General features: G+C 35.6%; 3 protein-coding genes across 8 annotated transcripts; 1 reads left to right on the top strand and 2 right to left on the bottom strand.

The window, feature by feature from the left end:
- Positions 1 to 1,373: 1,373 nt before the first annotated feature.
- On the bottom strand, positions 1,374 to 7,102 carry LOC127249978 (calcineurin B-like protein 2). 2 transcript variants are annotated; one of them, XM_051273103.1, is made up of 9 exons: positions 6,840 to 7,102; positions 5,576 to 5,730; positions 3,227 to 3,309; positions 3,068 to 3,127; positions 2,730 to 2,838; positions 2,382 to 2,434; positions 2,168 to 2,248; positions 1,773 to 1,885; positions 1,374 to 1,671 (listed from the first exon to the last, which is right to left on the bottom strand). In XM_051273103.1, the coding sequence occupies exons 2-9, from the start codon at positions 5,700 to 5,702 to the stop codon at positions 1,614 to 1,616; spliced, it is 684 nt and encodes a 227-aa protein (XP_051129060.1). In that variant the 5' UTR covers positions 5,703 to 5,730; positions 6,840 to 7,102; the 3' UTR covers positions 1,374 to 1,613. The 2 variants fall into 2 exon arrangements, with proteins under 2 accessions (XP_051129060.1, XP_051129061.1); XM_051273104.1 differs by lacking the exon at positions 6,840 to 7,102 and adding an exon at positions 6,660 to 6,784.
- A 1,064-nt stretch (positions 7,103 to 8,166) lies between these two features.
- LOC127249743 (zinc finger protein CONSTANS-LIKE 9-like) lies at positions 8,167 to 11,206 on the top strand. 2 transcript variants are annotated; one of them, XM_051272695.1, is made up of 5 exons: positions 8,167 to 8,467; positions 8,902 to 9,417; positions 10,085 to 10,315; positions 10,403 to 10,689; positions 10,781 to 11,206. In XM_051272695.1, the coding sequence occupies exons 2-5, from the start codon at positions 8,917 to 8,919 to the stop codon at positions 10,911 to 10,913; spliced, it is 1,152 nt and encodes a 383-aa protein (XP_051128652.1). In that variant the 5' UTR covers positions 8,167 to 8,467; positions 8,902 to 8,916; the 3' UTR covers positions 10,914 to 11,206. The 2 variants fall into 2 exon arrangements, with proteins under 2 accessions (XP_051128652.1, XP_051128651.1); XM_051272694.1 differs by having other exon boundaries at positions 8,899 to 9,417.
- Positions 11,207 to 11,329: 123 nt separating this feature from the next.
- On the bottom strand, positions 11,330 to 18,280 carry LOC127249742 (C2 and GRAM domain-containing protein At1g03370-like). Of its 4 annotated transcripts, XR_007838469.1 has the most exons (12): positions 17,592 to 18,280; positions 16,167 to 17,402; positions 15,746 to 15,928; positions 15,368 to 15,651; positions 15,153 to 15,269; positions 14,759 to 15,021; positions 14,045 to 14,300; positions 13,645 to 13,917; positions 13,046 to 13,526; positions 12,318 to 12,375; positions 11,974 to 12,094; positions 11,330 to 11,627 (listed from the first exon to the last, which is right to left on the bottom strand). XR_007838469.1 is itself a non-coding variant. In XM_051272692.1 (9 exons), the coding sequence occupies exons 1-9, from the start codon at positions 17,944 to 17,946 to the stop codon at positions 13,332 to 13,334; spliced, it is 3,162 nt and encodes a 1,053-aa protein (XP_051128649.1). In that variant the 5' UTR covers positions 17,947 to 18,280; the 3' UTR covers positions 12,445 to 13,331. The 4 variants fall into 4 exon arrangements, 1 of the variants encoding a protein (XP_051128649.1); XR_007838468.1 differs by having other exon boundaries at positions 11,330 to 12,094; positions 12,318 to 12,417; XR_007838467.1 differs by having other exon boundaries at positions 11,330 to 12,094.
- Between the last annotated feature and the right edge of the window lie 362 nt (positions 18,281 to 18,642).

Raw genomic sequence — 18,642 nt, 5'->3', positions numbered from 1 at the left:
AAGGAAGAAGTGCAAGGAATGTGGTTGTTGATGGTGGACAACGGACAGGGAAGAAGAAGGATTCATTTTCATGGAAGGATCAGATTAGAGATGAAATGATTTTTAAGACATTGGCGACGACTTCTGCGAAGTTCATGTTCAGACATCACTCTCACCTACACATTCTTTTATTCATCACTTCTTAATGTACAAGAAACCATGGATGCGATTTGTTTGACTTCTCGGAAGCTATCTCGCAATGTACAAAATATACCCTCCCTATCCTATTCATGTTATTGTTTTTGCAAGTTAGTACTCCTCCGTCCAAAAAGAAATATCCATTTACTTTTTGCACGTAATTTTAAAAATATTAGTATTATATTGGAATATAGTATGAATAAAATAAAAATGATTAAAATAATATGTGTGATATAAAGGTAATGACATTATATTGTAAGTTGTAAAGGTATTTGTAATGTTAAGTAGATAATACGATTAGTAAAAAATGAAATGAGACGGACTAAAATAGAAAAATAGATACTTATGTAACGGAGGGAGTATAACTTTTCTTCTTTGTAATTACATATTTCATTATCTTGTTCAAAAGCTGCTTTTATTTTAATTTTACTATACAACATTAACAAAAATACATAAGGATGTGTTTCTTTTTATTGAGTTCAGAAAAAATTAGTTTGTATTTGGTATTAAAATAATGTTTGATGGAATATTTTATGAGAAAAAAAAATGTATTTAATGTAGAGTCCAAATAGTAAAATTTGAGAAAATTGGATAAAAAAACATACCCCATGGGGAATTAATTTTTTTTTTCTTACAAAATATTACATAAAACCAATATTTAAACTAAAAATAAAAACTCAAAAAATAAAATTTCACCAAGTCAATGGAGATCAATTCCATAGAAAGCCCTTCGATGGATAGAGAGATCAACTGAGGCTGTCATTTTGTCTTATAATAATCTCACGAGTCAGTTGGACTGTGAAATATATTAATCAGCAGAGGTCACGGTGACAACACGCTAAATGTGAAATATAAATTGATAAAAAATAAAAAAAATATAAATTTTATACCAAAATAATACAAATAAAATATATAAACTAACTAATTCAAGAGCATATTGGTTAAGATAATCAACATCCGAAGCGTTCTAAAAAGTTTTATGTCAAACTTCATATACCAATCACAATCAGGGATAAGCAAATATGAGCTGTATTTTTCTATTTAAGAAAGAAACCTTATCATAGAATAAGTAAGAGATCGTTGGTTAATCATATAAAACAATAATAATAATAATAATAACTATATTATCATTATTCAGCTGTGCTTTGAGACTGATTGATAGAATTAAAAGAAAACAAACTGGCATTTGCATCAAATGTTAAATCGGGTAAAATGAATACCGATAATATTTATTTATTTACGCAAAGTATAATCTCAAAAGCAGAAAAAGTCGAAGAAAATAACATTGAATATCCTTGCAATTGTTTTAAAAGGAAAGTGCACCAAATGAGTGTCTAAAATACCAAAGCAGCAAAAAAATCAATGTTTTTCATTTTCACTTACACTCAGTTTTTGGTCGAACATTCTTTCTTGATTGCAACGGCCGCAGCAGAGACTTAAGTATCATCAACTTGAGAATGGAATACAAAACTTGGGAAAGTTGTTGTTATGTCCCTGTTCATCGTAAGCGAAAAAAGAATTGCAGAAATCAGTTGCAGATCCCTAATGTTCATAATATACAATTGAATGTGAAAGAACAAAGAAAGACTACTTACTTGAGGTATTGAAGGGTCATGTTCTTTAAAAGAGATGGATGTCGCATCACAAGGCTACGCCATTCTTCTTTGTCGATCCTTCCATCATCTTTGGTGTCTGCTTCCTCAAATGTCTGAAAATAACGCGAACAAGCCTTAGGATATCCAAGAACAAAAAAAATTAGGATATATTTATAAACCTTCCTTGTCTTCGCTTTCTTTATGTCAGTAGCTAAATTTTGATTACTTAACAAGAACAAAATATTCGAGAAATATGCTAAAGAAGAGGCAAGCAATTTAACGAGTGACCCAAATTAGCCATTGAGCAGAAAACCACAAACCAAGAAATGAAGAGGAAAAATTAATCAACTCTAAAAATCATCGTCCATATTGAATGAGAACAAATAATACTCCACCTTGTCAATGATGCTCTCAATAATATCATCCGAAAGATTCATTCCAGATTCAGCCAAAGTCGCGACCACCATTTGCTTCACCTACAATAGCCAATGAGATATCACTACAACATCACAACACTACAATAAGAATCTTCTTACGAGCCTCCAAGGCAACAATTTAATCAGGTTTCTTTTTGTCTTCAAGGTGGAAAAAAAAACAAAAACGTTTTACCTCCTGTCTTTCAATGAATCCTTGTTGCTTGAGATCATATAATTGGAACGAAACTGTTGAATTAAAGTTTCGGCTTAGCAAGTAGAACGGAAATCACATCCAATACAAACATAAGTAATTGAGCACAGTCACTGTTGTGAACCAAGACTACCAACCCAACGAAATCCCCCTACGTAAAATAACTAGACAAATATATCGAAATGAATATGTAATGAAATTTCAATTACTGATTGTGTTTACATAATATGTGTGTCTTTAAAAGTCATGCTTCAGCATCAACAGTCGATCATTAAAGCTATGCACCTAAGCAAGACAAGCGTAAATACTGACTTAGAAATAAAGACTTACAATCAATCTTTTGATCAATAGGAGCATTGGGGTGAAATACTGAAAGAGCACGAGCAAACTCATCGAAGTCCAATATCCCGTTGTGCTTAGTATCAAATAAGTCAAAGACCTTGAGAAATATAATGATAGATTAAAAACCCAAGACAGCAATGGTAGTAGTGATGACAACAAATTTGTCGAAGTAAAGTCCAAGATGAGGAGCCAAAACAACAAATAAAGCAAAGTAAGGTGCAGTGTCTAAGAGCCAAGCAGAGGTGAAGAAGCATGATATGGAATGTGATTGAATAGCCCAACCAGAAATTTAGACGTATTATTTAATTTGACACGTGGAAACTAACCCTGTCAGCAAACAAACTTTCCTTTTTGTTTGTCTTAAATAGTGCCAGCTGGAACTCTTCCTGGAAAGAACCAAATTAAGCCGTGAATACAAGTAAAAGAACATATGCAAGAAAATAATATCTAAAATAGAGAATGATAAATGAGCGAATATTTGGTACCTTGTTGATCAAGCCATCATCAATCACAGCACTGCTAATCTTTTTAAACAATTCGTACAAAGCTTCAATTTCACTAATGCTAACTGCATCAAAACAAAACCACACAAGAGTATGAATAAAGCACTTGAAGACTAGCAGCTGCATAAACCAATATTACTTTCCATGGTAAGAACCCTCAACATTCTTAAATAGACAGTCTTCTATTTATTTATTTCATATTTTGTTCTCCTGTTAACCTTTTTTTTTTTCTTCTAACGAAGCCGGTCTTATTTATTACTTTCTATTGTGGTAGTGTTTTTCTTTCATTCTTTTTTAATTGCTTGATTAATACTTCAATAGAATCTATAATGTTTCACATTGTCATGTAGTCTAGGAATATTTATATCACACTAAAACACGTGCGGAAATTATTCCTCAATCCATATAATTTGTCCAGCATACTATTAATACGAGATTTTAGGGAATAACATAATTAGTAAATAATTAAAAAGTATATTAATAAAAATAATTACTGTACAATACAAATAATTATAGATTATGAAATTTAAAATGTGATTAAAATGTATAATTTTTCTTCAAAAAAAAAAAGTACCAAAATATGTTAGATGGACCGAAATGGGAAAACTAGACATTATGTACAACGGAAAAAGTAATTAGTTAACACGTGGAACATATGTTGTAGTTGTATTTAGCATTCCTCTTAATATTCGTTTATTTTTAGTTTGTTAAGTGTTACTAAAGGTACAAATATTATAAGTATCTATATCATACAGTCTACATGTACTATTACAAATAATTACTAAGACCTTCATTGATTTAGACAAATAGCTAAGATTGCTAAACCTTTTTTACTCATGAAAAGAAATTCTTTGAAGGTAGATTTTGAAAAAAAATAATATATCAAAACACATTGGAAAACTGGAGAGAGTAACTTAGTTAGCACGTGGAATATATGTTGTAATTGTATTTAACATTCCTTTTAATATTCGTTTATTTTAGTTTTGTAAGTGTTACTAAGGGTACAAATATTATACATATCTATATTAAAAGGTCTCCATGTACGATCTCAAATAATAACTAAGACCATCATCGATTTAGATAACTAGTTAAGATCGTTTATCTTTTTGACTCATGAAAAGAAATTCTTTGAAGGTAGTTTTTGAAAAAAAAAATATCAAAATATATAAGTAAGAACCGACAAATTATGTGAACGGAGGGAGTAACTTAGTTAGCACGTGGAATACATGTTGTAATTGTATTTACCATTCCTCTTGATGTTCGTTTATTTAAGTTCTGTAAGTGTTACTAAAAGTACAAATATTATACATATCTATATTCTCAGGTCTCAATGTACGATCACATATAATAACTAAGACCTTCATTGATTTAGACAACTAGTTAAGATAGCTTACCTTTTTGACTCATGAAAAGAAAGTTTAAAGTAGTTTTTATTAATAAAAAAAAATTCAAAATCAAAATATCAGCTCCATGTAAGCAATTACACTTACGAACATGCACTACAAAATCCTTAAAAAAATTTAAGAGAGTGCTGGCTGCCATATTGTAGCCTCAATAATTAGGTGATCAATATTTTCAAGATTTTTATATTGCATTTAATGTCTGTCTTAGAGTTTGGGGTTCTTTTATAACTTTAATTTGAGTAAAGATAAAGTCACATTACAAATCAAATTACAAATCAAACTCAATGCAACTATATTAGTATGCATACAAAACTAACTTAGCCCTGTCTAGTAGCATAATTATCTTTTAAATTTAATGATTAAACACTTAATCTCGATGAACATTGAACACATTCAGGAAATTAGAGCAATGGGATAATATAGGCAATATAAACTTTAGCAACAAATGAGACAGTTATCGCTTAACACTTAATTTAAAAAGTTCATCTATTCTATATATGACAAAATATCCTAAATCCAGCCATGTTTGTAATAAAAATTTATCGTTAAAACTTTATTTGAATTCATCACTTAATTAATTTGGAACTCACTATCCAAACATGAATTTTACCAATTCCCTATTTGTGTCACTTTTGTGTGAATAAAAATTATAATTGGAAAATTTTAACATTTGAGCCAAATAAAAAATAACAAGATCGTCAATGTAAAATTCAACGATTCATCTAGATTCAGACACAAATGAAATGGTCCCTAATGTATGCTGCATGAAACAACTCTTGCTGATTTGGGGTTAAATAAAAACCACATTCTTCACAAATATTTCAGTTTTAATGGTAAAGAACATAACACATAAAGACACTAACATCAATCTAACATCTGCAGTGTGGCTTTGAAAAAATGATATTCAAAACAAAAGATGATGACATACACACAGTCTCTCTCGCTAGAGTTTCAGGATTTTGCAAGCCTCTGGGCTGTTTGTATATCTCAGAATCACAACAAGTCACAACAGCAGAAAATAAATGTTTCACTCCTTGTAAGCACTGCACCATCATCTTTTCCCCAAACCATAACACTCCATACCTATACACCAGTGAAACATCATTAAGAAAATTGCAGCCAAAAATTGAAGTGCAAGAAATCGGGGAATTCATTTGGCTATTCGCGATAGCAGGAAAGATGATAAAATAGCCTGAGTTATAAGTTTCATAACACATCAAGGAAAATCAGAAACAAGATAGGAAGTTGAGGCTGCAAACCACAGATCATGAAAGATCTCAGCCACACTTCAGATCAAATCTCTTTCGATAACCGTTAGATGCAATTCCATAGGTTTGATGGTAAAACAGAAGTCCATGAAACATCAATTATTGCTATATTTTAATCCAAGGAGTTGAAAAGCGAAATGTGGCATCAAGCATTGACATTTGAAATGGCCACAAAACTCGAAAGTTTTAAGATTTCCACTTCAGATTAGCCAAAAAATATTCGACAAGTCTTACTAAATTGAAAATAAGAGTCAAAGATTCCATCTTTCTTGGCATCTAAGCTGGTTAATCAGCTCTCTTCACATGGATCCCCAATCAAATTAAAAATCTCAATACTGAGTCACATCTGACACCAATCTGAAAACCAGAAAAGTGCCAACACGAAAAACATCTTACAGAAGTAAAACTCAAAATTAACAAAAGAAGATCATACTTAAAAGCACACACATACAGAGGCTTCCAAGAAGGAATTAAAATATACAAGTGATCCAGAGGATAAATTCGCTAGTCCATTCAACAAAATTTCAAATTTCCAAAGAATACATACAGCAGCTTCGCCCAACGATAAATAAAACCAATTAATTCCAAACACCAACATGAAATCCAAAGAATCTTCACGCTATGGAAACTGTACGATAAAGGGCTTGTAAGGGGGACCAAAGTAACAAAGATTCCAATTAAAAGTAATAAAACACAAGAACTTCACATTGATTCGAAAAAAACAGCACGTCAATTGAAGACCACCTTCCTTTTCCTCAATCAAAAGGGACCCCCGCAATCAAGCGCCAAATTATCGAAATTGATCATACATTGAATCATAAAAATAGCTCTAAAAAAACCCAAAGATTGGGGAAAAATTTTAAATTAATAATAAGGTTTATCAAAATCAATCCAAAATCCGAAAACGGTAGCACGAACACGTACCTAGGTAGACAAAACGGCGATGGGGTGCTGAAGCGATGGCGGGGCCTGCCTGTACGTAACTATACGTCTTTACTGCTGCGTCTGTGGGGAAGGGGAGGCAGAGATATGGATTGAAAGAGTAATAATCAAATCGGCAGTAGAACAGGAAAGAAGAAACTCGTTTATCACATGTGGTCCCCCGCTGGCAATCGCAGGATTAACGTGGTCTCGCTTATGAATCAGTTTCGGATTCTCCGAAGAACATCAGAGACGGCTACGAACTCTGCTGCCAGCTTGCGGTTGCTGGCAAGGTTTCGACTATTGGGCCTAAAGCCCAATAGGTTATATTCTTGTAGACCTTTGAGATGGCTGATCTTATTGGGCCTAAGCCCATTGATATAAAAATTAGAAAGCGTGCTGACAATTATAGCAACTTTGCCTAGAAATGCATATTTCGCGTGTCCAAATACTATTTGAAGAACTCTCTGTCCTATTGGGTCCCGTCATAATTTGGCACAATTAGTGGGTAAGTAAAGTAATTTCGGAAAGTGACTTTAAACAGGAAGCTCGATTTTGTCCGAATTCCCTAATTTGTCACATATTTAGAAAAAAGACCAGACTAGTTTTTATTTTTGAAAAAAAAGCAGAATTAATGCTTCCCATAAATATCTGAGGAGAATAAGATAACCCAACTTTAGATACTTATTCCAAAATCACAAGTTTAATCGCTATTTTCTTGCATTTGTTGTCACATTTTGGTTTTTGTCCCTGTTCATTATTAATCATGTTGGGGATTGATTTGGATGTTCAAAATGAGCCCATTATTGAGGAATTGTTTTATCTTTGATTTTTTTTTTTTATAATAATTTAAATAGTGTATTTTTATATAAAAATAAATTATATAACAAAATTTTGTGTTATGTTTTTTTTTTTTTTTTTTTTTTTTTGTGAAACTGTAAAATTTGCACAAAATCTATTGTTTTGTTCTAAATAAAATTTAAATTATTCAAAATATTTTAAGTTTTCATTTTGAACACATGAGTATATTTTTGTTAAAACATACAAAAAAGTGTTATATAATTTAATACCTTTATTTTTATTTATTTCTATTTTTAATATAAAAGAAGCGTTGGTGTGGATAGAGCTTGCACTTTATTATGAGATATCAGTCATACTTATTAGTAGCATATTATTATTACATTAATTAATTACAGCAAAAGACAAACAAACAAGGAACTATCAAACAGTAGAAAAAGCGCAATTTGCAGTAATAAATCGCCACATCTGCCCCAAAAAGCGTGTCTCTATCTCTCTGTCAGCTCCTTTGTTTCCTTCTCAATTGGCCCATCCTTTAATTTATTTTACTGCAACTTTATTTTAGTATCATATCCATCCATCCACCCATCCCCACCGCCACCGCCACCGCCATCCGCACATCCTCACGCTCGCCGCCGGAGCCTCCCATCCGATTCCTGAGTCAATCGCTTCATAAGAATCGAACCGAGTCTCGTTTCTTGTTCGAGGATATTTAAGTTTGCGCCTTTGTTTTTTTCTTATTTGTTTATATTGTTCTTCTTTTTTGATATTCCTGCTCGAGGAGCTACTGTTGCTGCTGCTTTGTCTCCAAGACCGTCGCGCTAGTGATACTGGTTGGTTTATTGTTACTGTTTCCTTCTCTTTTGCGTTATTCTTCTGTATGTTCTGTGTGAACTGTGTCTCGTGTTCTTAGTCCTTTTTTGGTTGTTGGTTTGAATCGCAAAGGTGTGATTCGAGAAATTATGAAAGGATCTTATGCTGGTATGGTGGAGAGTTTACACTCGATGCTCCTTATCTTCTTCTTCTATATGTGTTTTTATCTTTAATTTAGGGTTCGATTAAAGTAAACAAGAAATTGGCTCTAAGTAGGTTTACAGTGGAGTTTTAAGAACCTTGATTGTGTACGTCTATGTCTTGAATTGAATTCACTTCAGCTTGGATTATCATCCTAAGCTACAGGATGTATGAAATCTGAGTTTGATAATTGGCATAGGTTTACTAATTGATCACTGCCATTGGGGCTTTTTTGCTACCTTTTTTTCAGCAGGATTGGTTATCAACAATGGGGGAACGCATATGCTGTGACTTCTGCAAGGAGCAGAGATCGATGATCTATTGCAGGTCTGATGCTGCTTCCTTATGTCTGTCCTGTGACCGGAACATTCATTCGGCGAATTCTCTATCTAAGCGCCACTTAAGGACCCTTGTATGTGAGAAATGCCATTGTCAGCCTGCATCAGTAAGGTGCCTGGAGGAGAAGCTCTCGCTCTGCGAAGACTGCAATCGATCTGGACATATTCCCCCGGCCATGTCATCCGAGCATAAACGGGAGACGATCAATTGTTATTCTGGATGTCCTTCAGCGGCTGAATTTTCAAAAATTTGGTCCTTCTTTTCCTTCGGGCAGTCGTTCTGTGATCTCAAAGAGGGGGGAGACGAAGTCCAGTCTCAGCGTCCACTGTCGCCTATCGATTGTGATATGGAGGACGCTGTTATGACTATGATGGATTCTTATGTGGAGCAGTTCCATGGAAGTGAATCCCTGAATCCTCTCAAAGAAAAGGTAAAACATCGAACCTGCATCATCTTCATACATAATCGTCAATGCGAAAATCAGGAAGCCAGTGGAGCTTTTATTCAGCACACCAACAGCATTGTAGGGGAAAAGGTCCTTCACAATACTTTGTGGCATACAAAATTCGAGTAGGACTTTCAGCTAAGTTATTTCATCCAACAAAAAAGGCCGAAACTTCTAAAAATCTTTCTGACTTTTCCTTCTCAGCCAGATCTTGGGAAACACATTTCTAGTTTACAACAATGATTTTATTTTTTCTTACCCCTTCTTAATCAATTATACATTTTTTAAATTGGGAAAGAAACATCATCTAGCCTGAACTTATCCTCTAATAGGTCCGATTCCCCTGCATTCATGCTCTTTTGGCTGTCGCTGTTGGTTCACTGGGGTCCAAATTCTGCGCAGGTATGTTACTAACTATACTTTATTTTGGATCTCACTTCTAACGAACCTCCGACCTGGTTGGATTAAGAATGCATACATCATCAAGTTAGCAATCTAGTTGGTACCTATGCAGTCGTAGAATGTGCTGCCAGAATTAACCTAAGAGGCATTATATTTGGTGGTGGTGGTTGTGAAGTTTTTGGCATCTTTGCTCCCTTGAATTTACTATTCTTGTTTGTCCAATATGTAATTAATTACCTTTATATTGTAGGAATGGCCGTCGAGAATAAAAGAATGCGAATCTGAATCCACCCATGATGTCATCTACCATGATTTTGATACCTCGGATCTTGACTTGAGCTTGGAGAACTGTGAAGGTCTGTTAGATGAATCCCTTGACGATCCAGAACAATACTTTGAGAACAACGGAATGGATAACTTATTCGAACTTGGAGACTCACATGATATTGAATGCGATGTTAAGCATTCGCATGCAGAACAGGTTTGTCCTATAGCTTTCTATTTGTTGTTATTAGCTCTTTGCATGTGCTTCCTTGTATGTTAACTTGAACTCGATTGAAAATTCCAGGAATCAGACGGAGAGAAGGCCTGCAGCCGGCAAGTGCCCAGTGACACCAGCAAAATTGATCAGAATATTTGTAATCCAAAACTGGCATCGACTACTAATCCACATTCAAGAGCAGGGCAGCAAAGGGAGTCGGGAACCAGTGATCACCGGGACTGTGGTGGTGGGTTCTCGATGGTTATTCATGAGGAATACCCAAGCGATAATATTCCTCTTCCTGACAATCCATTTTCATCAGCCACAAGAGATGATGCAGTTTTACGATATAAAGAGAAAAGGAAGTCACGCATGTAAGTATAGTCGTTGAAGCTATCTTCTACCTTCACTTTTTTCCATAGTATCGAACAAAAACAATTCATTTGAATGGCTCCCTTTGAACAGGTTCAACAAGAAAATTAGATACGAATCACGCAAGGCGAGGGCTGATGTCAGGAAGCGCGTGAAGGGGCGTTTTGTGAAAGCAGGGGATCCATACGATTACGATCCGCTGGATCTGACGGCAAGAAACCATTGAATGGTTATAACTATCTGTAGAAGTATGTACAGAGGAATAAGATAATTAAGGAACCAAATACAAGCAGGCAGAGAGAGAGAGGGGGATATAGAGAGAGAGAGGAGTTGTTATTATCCTGCTTGTGCCTTCTTTTGTCCATGGGAGATGAATGAATCTTCTCCTCTTGGTTGTTTTCTATAGGAATCAGACATGATAAATGACTTCTAGCAATTTGTTCTTGCAGTATGGTTAGCTTAGCACTGTAAATTGAATAATGTTATACATACATATATGTACAGTAATCTCTCCCTCTCTCTCTCTCGCTACCCTATATTATATGCAGTTTGAATTTCTGACTGTACCATGGCAATATTCTAAAGACTTGAGGAAGCACTAGACAGTGTGGAAAATTTTATTCATTCTTCGTTTCTTTTTAAAAATATAATGTGATATTTTTTGAAGGTATTTTTACTCTAATTTTAGGTACAGTACAGAAAAGGGTTGATGATTTCTTTTGATGCATAATAATGGTGTGATTGCAATGCAAGGCATGGAGAAAATGGATACTGATGCAGATAACTTACAACTTGAAGCCATTGATGATCAACTGGAAGAAGTTGTGCAAGACTTCAATGAATTCCGGGGCCAACTCTTGCAGTCGAGGGCGAGCAGTGCCATGAAACTCGAAGAGCTTGTGGATCTGTACATCTACAGCGGAGGAAATGAAACGTACGCCTGCAAATCACAGGATACAGCACAAGTCAGCGACGATCACCTGGAAAAAGTAGCGCAAGATTTCTACAAATTCCAGGAGAGGATAGTATCGCAGTCGAGGTCATCTGAAGCCATGAAGCTTGAAGAGCTAGTGGACATGTATATCTGCGATGGGGGAGACAACACAGATAGCTGCACATCTTACAATGCATCAGAACAGTTCACTGAATGTTTCGATGAATTCAACAAGTTTGAAAGCAAGATTGGAATGGGATCGGAAATTATGCAGGCTGGCGGTGCTCAGGAGAGTGAAAGTACTTACGGCAACATGGTTGATCATAACACAAGCTACAATCGAGTGACTTACATTAGGTACGGCCAATTGAATTCCCACGAGGCAGCTGCTCGGGTTATTGGTGGGATTTTGGATGGAGACAGTGGAATGGCCTTTAGATTAGTCGCGGATTTCTTGAATGCTACGAACAAATCTAAAGGGACACAAACAAGGAAAATGGTTAAGAGGATATACAGGAGGAGTGACAAAGCTACAAAGAACAACTGAAGTTATGTATGAAAATAAAGAAAATTTGAACTGTACTACAGAACATAAGAAGCAAGGATAAAACATAATGTACCCAAAGGAATTGAAAGATTTATGGATATATTAGGCATGACTTCATTATGAAGCATTAAAATGATGAGATTGCAAACCTTTTCTTCCACAGTCGGCAGGATTCTGGAACTGCCCACCAACCTTTATGAGACTAACCTGGAGGACAGATAGGTCATTCGAGAGAAGTTCATGTAGCAGCTTTTGGCGGCGGAATTTGCATAACAAGAATGTATTCAAAGGTTAGCAAATTCTGATCTCATTACCAACAAGATACTAAGTTTACCATAGATCATTTACCGACTACATCAAACGAGAAATCAGCTACTAAAGAGAATTCCTGCTTATTTTTTTAATGTCAAAACCCCCCAAAGAGTGTTTGCCCAATGCTAGTGATCATTCAACACAAGTTAGATTAATATAACTTTGATAATGAACAAGTACTGCAATTCAACAATGTTCAAAATGAGCTAAAAGTACATATATTGACAGTTTTGACACAATTTCTGTACCTGCACCCTCATCGCTTAGATTTAGTAGCTGCAACTGATAACATAAACATGGTCAACATAGAGAAAAACGTAATCGAAACAACATTCTAACATTAGAAGAGGCAAAATTATATATTAACAGAGCACATTATTTGAACATGTGGTGTCAACATTGGTCATACACAGAAGCCATAAAAGAATGCATCCCAACTATCTAGCACTGAAAGAATTTCTATAATTCTATTAAGATTTGGTCTCGTCCATAAAAAAGGACATATATCATATTACAAGAAATGTAACTTATAGTACCTAAAAGAATACAAGGTTTTCTGAAATACCGAGTATACAGCTGTTGTATGACAGTGCAGCAGCCATCTCACAAAACTGGTCCCCGTTTTGCTGTAGCCCTAAATGTCTCCCAATAGATTCGGTGCAGTTAACTTCGCATAGATATATACAGTTAGTCCCAACATCTTGATCAGAGCCTCACAGAGTAAGCAAGGACGATGTTAGCATCGAATCACAGGTCTCTGAGCTGCACATGTAGTTCATGCTTGTCATGGTTGAGAAATACTCGGGACGTTTATTCTATCTGGTCAATCTAATGAAACAACAAAGGCATGCCTATGCCTTTGAAACATATTCTTTCTCCAATAAGCTGAACATGACTTTTAGGCGCTTCTGCATATTTGAAACTATGTTTTTTGTCATCCTCTTTTGACGCCTCGTGTATTTCATCCATGCAATGCCAAAGTGTACTTGAACAGTGCAACCTACAGATCTTGATGGCAAATCTTCAACCTGATATCTTAAGTGAAGCTGCAGGAAAGAAATGCATATTGATCAAAGGAGATGGTGACGGAGAAATAGAACAGAGAAGAGAAAATTCCAGAAAATGTGATATACATTAATGAAAGCATAGTAGATAGGACCCTACTGTAAAATAGTCTCCAAGTGGAACCCCGTGGAGAGTCATGACCTCTTCGATGAGCCATCCACTTTGACCAGAAAGTCGGGATTTCTGTTGAGCTATTGTCGCTTCTCCTCCATAACATGAAGCCCGCTTTTCAAATTTGTAATAAATTTGCCTCTGGTATACGTCTGGCTTCTCAGATTCCCAAGGGCTGTGAGTATAGTCGAGGCATCCGGCTCTCTCCATCACTCTTTGGTCAATGTCACTCCCTCTGAACAACTCCATAAAGAAACTAGTCTGAAACAATAGAGGCGTATTCAGTAAATTTGCTGTCCTAACATCATCTAATGCAGCTCATCAAACAAAACAGGCCGAAGAACCCATTTTCCTGAATGCAATGCAAGGTGGGGAAAATAATACTCACAGGAAGAGATAGGGTAGAAGAGTAAATTGCCGACATATTGATATCCCCAACTTCCAGTAAAGATCCGCTCTCCTCAGTCTGAAGGGTTTTGGCTTCGGATTCTTCATCTGCCACTTTAGCATCAAGTTCCTCATCTGCTGCAGGAAGACTCTTCAGCTCATCAGCCTGCCCACTTTGTGCTTTGCATTCCTCATCGGCAATTTGTACCTTCTGCTCAGGGGTTAAGGCTCGGGCCCTCCAGAGTGCCATAATTGTTCTGGCAAAAGCACAGAAGATATAATCTATTTAATAAATTATATTCAAACAACCTCCAAAAATCATAAATTTTAGAAGTATGTTGTCCATCTCTGAAAGAAAATCTAAGCGCTATCGAGACATTTTGATTGATCAAAATTGGTTTCTAATACCAGAGAACTTCATCTCATCTACCCGTCAATCATTTAAAGAAAGAAATTTTTACTTCGTGGTTTAGTTTTCCTTTCATTAAGACATAGAAGGCACGAGAGATTATAAAAAAAAAAAAAAAAAAAAAAATCACATAAAAAAAAGAAATCAAATTATTAATCATAGAAAGGTTAATTACAAAGAGTTGTGACAATAACATTGACCAAAGATGTGGAGGACAGAGAACCATCTACATCACTATAGAAAAGTGAATTGAAGAAATAACACCATTGCATCATATATAGAAGAACATTTTAGAGTTTAGGTTACCTGTGTGCCACATTGAAAGACACAAACGAATGAAAATAATACTTCAGCCTGCCTTCTTTATCCTGCGTCTTTGCACCATGTCTTGCATCAAATCCTCTTCCTGCCTTTAGAGTTATAATAATGATTGGACTACCCATTGATGACAAAGTAGGAGCTGTGATTTGAATGTCTTCGATATCTTCCCAGAGAAAGAAAAACTTTGTTTTGTGACCAAACAAATCTGCATGGAACCCAATTATTCTTGCTGATAGAAACAGACGGCCCTGGCACCAGATAAGCAAGTCATTTGGCAAGAAATTAACATGAAATACAACAAAAGAAAAGAAATTCAACACCATTATATTCAAAGACCAACATGAATAGTTAAATCAAATGAATGAAACTATATACTTACCTGGAGAATCATTCTCCGCTTCAAGTGACAAGTGAAATCATTAATGAGAAACTCTTCAGGGGGTAGTGCAAAAAGCTTCTGGAATGCTGAATTCGTCTGAGGAGACCGCAATCTTATCTGCAAGTGTTTTACAGACATTTTTAATCAACTCAGCAAAAGGAAAATCAATAACCAGTGTGATAGTATGATTAGGTGTATTGCAAAAGGGTTTATACCTTTTTCCCGACCTCCTTCTCCATCTTAGTTAAATAATCTGTGACAGCATTGCCCCCCCTAGTATTGTTCAAAAAAATTCTTAGATGTAACTTCGATTGGCAAGCTTGGGCCAGCTTTCCTTGTAGAGGAATCCAGATATCTGACAGATCTGATATATTAGATTTTATGAAATTTATTTCAGCACGTCCAAGAGATGTAGGCTCATCAAAAGGACCATCAAAATCATATACTTCCACTCCCAGCACTGATGGAGGCTCATCCATGGCATCAAATTCAAATATTTCTGCAACAAAACATCTATTCAGACCTCCCTGTATAAATATCATTGATTTTTTACAACAGCTATCAAATAAGACCAAAAATATTAGCAGGAATACCATTCCAAAGAGGATCAGATTTCTGAAATTTGATAGAACTGGTCCTTGGTTTTCCATTGCAAGTGAAAACCACATAAGGGTCAGAAAATCCACTTGAGTCAACAGCTGCTAAATTGCTTCCTTCGATTAAGGCAACTGTGAGCAACCATCCATCCCCCTGTGCTTTGACTCCATGATCAGTACCTAATAACATATCCAGTAATTAGAATAACTAAGTGACAAGTAATATATATATATGACTGCTAAAAAAGCAGTAAACTGTTAAAATGCATAAGCACACACAAACATAGTACATAATGTATGCAGATTGTATACCAGTAAGCTTCATGGATACAAAGATAGGTGCTATTGAAATCAAATAGGGGTTGGTTAGTCCCAAAATCACTGTATGTTTGATTCAACAATAATAACATTGGGTTACCTTTTTGCACTCTGGCCTGCATAAAACGAGATATTAATTCCAGAACACGTTTCCCTTGCAGAACCAATACTCCACAAACTACCAATTCACCAATTGAATCAGGCAAGTCTAAGCCAACAAACTCTAGACCCTGAATTGTACTCGGCATACACATCCATAAGTGCACAAGCACATATAATCCCATGAAAATTGCAGAAATGACTGGAAAATTAGCAAAATACTGTATCCCAAGTTTCCAATCAGATTGAGGTTCCACTTGAAGTGATGCTAAAAGTTGATCTTTCTCAGAACCTACATCTTTAAGATCAAGAGGCTTCACGATCTCGGCTAGCAACTTTTGGTACTGATCAAAGCTTTCCTTAATACCTTGCCTTGTTCCACCTTCGATCATACCTTTCATCATAGTGCTCTGAGAAAAGTTAACTCGCCAAGAAACTTCAAGACGGGATGATTGTTCTCCTGAAGGCTGCTCGGGCCCTAAAGTGATGCAGTAAAGAACTTCTACCCTAAATGTTTTCCCATATGGAGCATCTGGAGTGCTTACACTGGATAAAACAGCAAAAGTTTTACCATCTGCTTTCACATAGGTTTGTTCCTCAGTTGTTTTCAAAGCTTTAATTAATTTACTAGCGGCTTTAGTATAAGAGATCACTCTTTTCATGCCTTCACTAGTGTGTTCATTTTTCCAGGCTCCTATTTGTACATCTGTGGATCCTTGAGCATCGAACAGAGACTTTAAAAGAGTTGAATCGGGTGAAAATAGTATTGAATTCAATTCTCGAGGCGTTGTCCCATAAATTTGGTCAAGGACTACACCTCCAGATAAACTGCTTGGAACTTCAGCTCCTTCATCTCTCATCTCCATATTCTTCAAGATTTCATCGAAACCAGCTGATGAATCTTCCTCTTCAGACTTATGCTCCAATACCACAGACTCCACACTTTCAGGTAACTCCGATGCATCAGATACTTCAACAGAACTAACAGATGTTGAATCCGAACTCTTGTTAAACATCCTAGCAATTCGACCAGTAAATGTCACTGCATATGACTTTTCATCCTTAGATATGACATCTTCCATCCTCCTCAAAGGAGATGCTCGCATAGGAGACGACCTTGCAGATGAATCCGACGTTGTGTCAATGCTCCTTCTTTGCAATGTCACAGGATCACCAGCAAATTGCAGGTCCGACAATTTGTTATTTTGCAACAAACAAATAGTCAGAAGAATTTCACCTGTTGAACAAAAAAGGAAAAACAATATGTCAGTCACGACGATCAAACACAAACAATGAACTACACACACATATGCTAAAACTTCACACATTCATCATCCATCCATCTCACAATTACCAAATAACAACAGAAGCTCAATAAATTCCTCAATGCCCAAAATACAGAGCAAAAATAAGATAAAGTTTATACCACAATCCTTGGTCTTCGACTTATTGTTTTTAGGCTGCAACTTGTACCACGAAGTCCCGAGGGACTTGTCTTTGGCTTCCAAAACCTGACTGATTGGCAATCTGATCATCCCAACAAAATCATCATTGAAATACTTATCTTCATCCAGAACATTTACAAGTAGCTCCTCATTCAAATCATCCACTTTGAAAGTGTATTCCTCGCGCCAAATAGGATTCAAACACTTCTTCACCACTTTACTCCTGAATTTCTGCCTCCCCAATTGTAGCCTTACATATGGATCGCTGAAACCGTTTAGGTCCATGGCCGGTAAGTTCTTAGCTTCGAGCACACGGACTAGAAGCTTCATTTTCATCAAAGGGGAAAATCCAATAATCGACTTCAATAAAGATACTAAATACACCAAGAATGAAGAAATTCGTAACAGAAAAGGAAGTAGAATTAACAGAATCGATCGATTGCATCAACCAATCGGAAGAATATGCGATTGACGAAACGAAAAAGAACTTTTCAGAAGCTGAAACGCTGTTACAAGCAAATATTCCTACTGTCGGAACTTCGATCATCCAATAAACTGTCGGAACGCCGGAACACGAATCTGCTGGACTTGACTTGATTCAGACCGCAAACTTTCCGATCTCCATTTCCGTTGTTTTTGAATGGAAAATCAATCTGCAATTGCGCGTCTTAAGTCGTTAGACGGACTTAGTTGACTTTTTTTACCAGTCAATTTTATAGTATAGTACTACTATTATTTATTTAAATAATAATACTACTAATAAAAAGACCTTTTCCTTTTTAATTAAAATAATAATTATAATCAACAATTGTGTTCACTTAAAATATAAAATTTGAATAACAAAACTAAAAAGGACACGAATGATTATATTATAAATAATTTCCGCGTGAAGTTGAAGTAATTTGTCTGACTCTGAATTATATTATAATTTTATATATTTTTTTAATTCATAAAATATTTTTTTGCAACAGTGAAGGGATTAAATGTGAGGAAAAAATTGGCAAGCATGCTTGACATTTCAACAACCACCAC

This window comes from Andrographis paniculata, unplaced genomic scaffold (genome assembly GCF_009805555.1).
Source record: "Andrographis paniculata isolate CXL003 unplaced genomic scaffold, ASM980555v1 Contig36END, whole genome shotgun sequence".
In the NCBI taxonomy this organism is placed as follows: Eukaryota; Viridiplantae; Streptophyta; class Magnoliopsida; order Lamiales; family Acanthaceae; genus Andrographis; species Andrographis paniculata.
The sequence above is the reverse complement of the archived record's forward strand: the minus strand, read 5'-3'. Positions and strand labels throughout refer to the sequence as shown.

Excerpts from the sequence above, each read along its gene's own strand:
- LOC127249978 (XM_051273103.1), bottom strand. The coding sequence starts at position 5,702 with ATGATGGTGCAGTGCTTACAAGGAGTGAAACATTTATTTTCTGCTGTT. Across the intron at positions 3,128-3,226 it reads ATGATGGCTTGATCAACAAG|GAAGAGTTCCAGCTGGCACT; the intron begins GTACCAAATATT and ends GGTTCTTTCCAG. Across the intron at positions 1,886-2,167 it reads TTGAGAGCATCATTGACAAG|ACATTTGAGGAAGCAGACAC; the intron begins GTGGAGTATTAT and ends CGTTATTTTCAG.
- LOC127249743 (XM_051272695.1), top strand. The coding sequence starts at position 8,917 with ATGGGGGAACGCATATGCTGTGACTTCTGCAAGGAGCAGAGATCGATG. Across the intron at positions 9,418-10,084 it reads TGAATCCTCTCAAAGAAAAG|GAATGGCCGTCGAGAATAAA; the intron begins GTAAAACATCGA and ends TTTATATTGTAG. Across the intron at positions 10,690-10,780 it reads GAGAAAAGGAAGTCACGCAT|GTTCAACAAGAAAATTAGAT; the intron begins GTAAGTATAGTC and ends CCCTTTGAACAG.
- LOC127249742 (XM_051272692.1), bottom strand. The coding sequence starts at position 17,946 with ATGAAAATGAAGCTTCTAGTCCGTGTGCTCGAAGCTAAGAACTTACCG. Across the intron at positions 15,270-15,367 it reads AGAAGGAGGTCGGGAAAAAG|ATAAGATTGCGGTCTCCTCA; the intron begins GTATAAACCCTT and ends AAACACTTGCAG. Across the intron at positions 15,022-15,152 it reads AGCGGAGAATGATTCTCCAG|GGCCGTCTGTTTCTATCAGC; the intron begins GTAAGTATATAG and ends ATCTGGTGCCAG.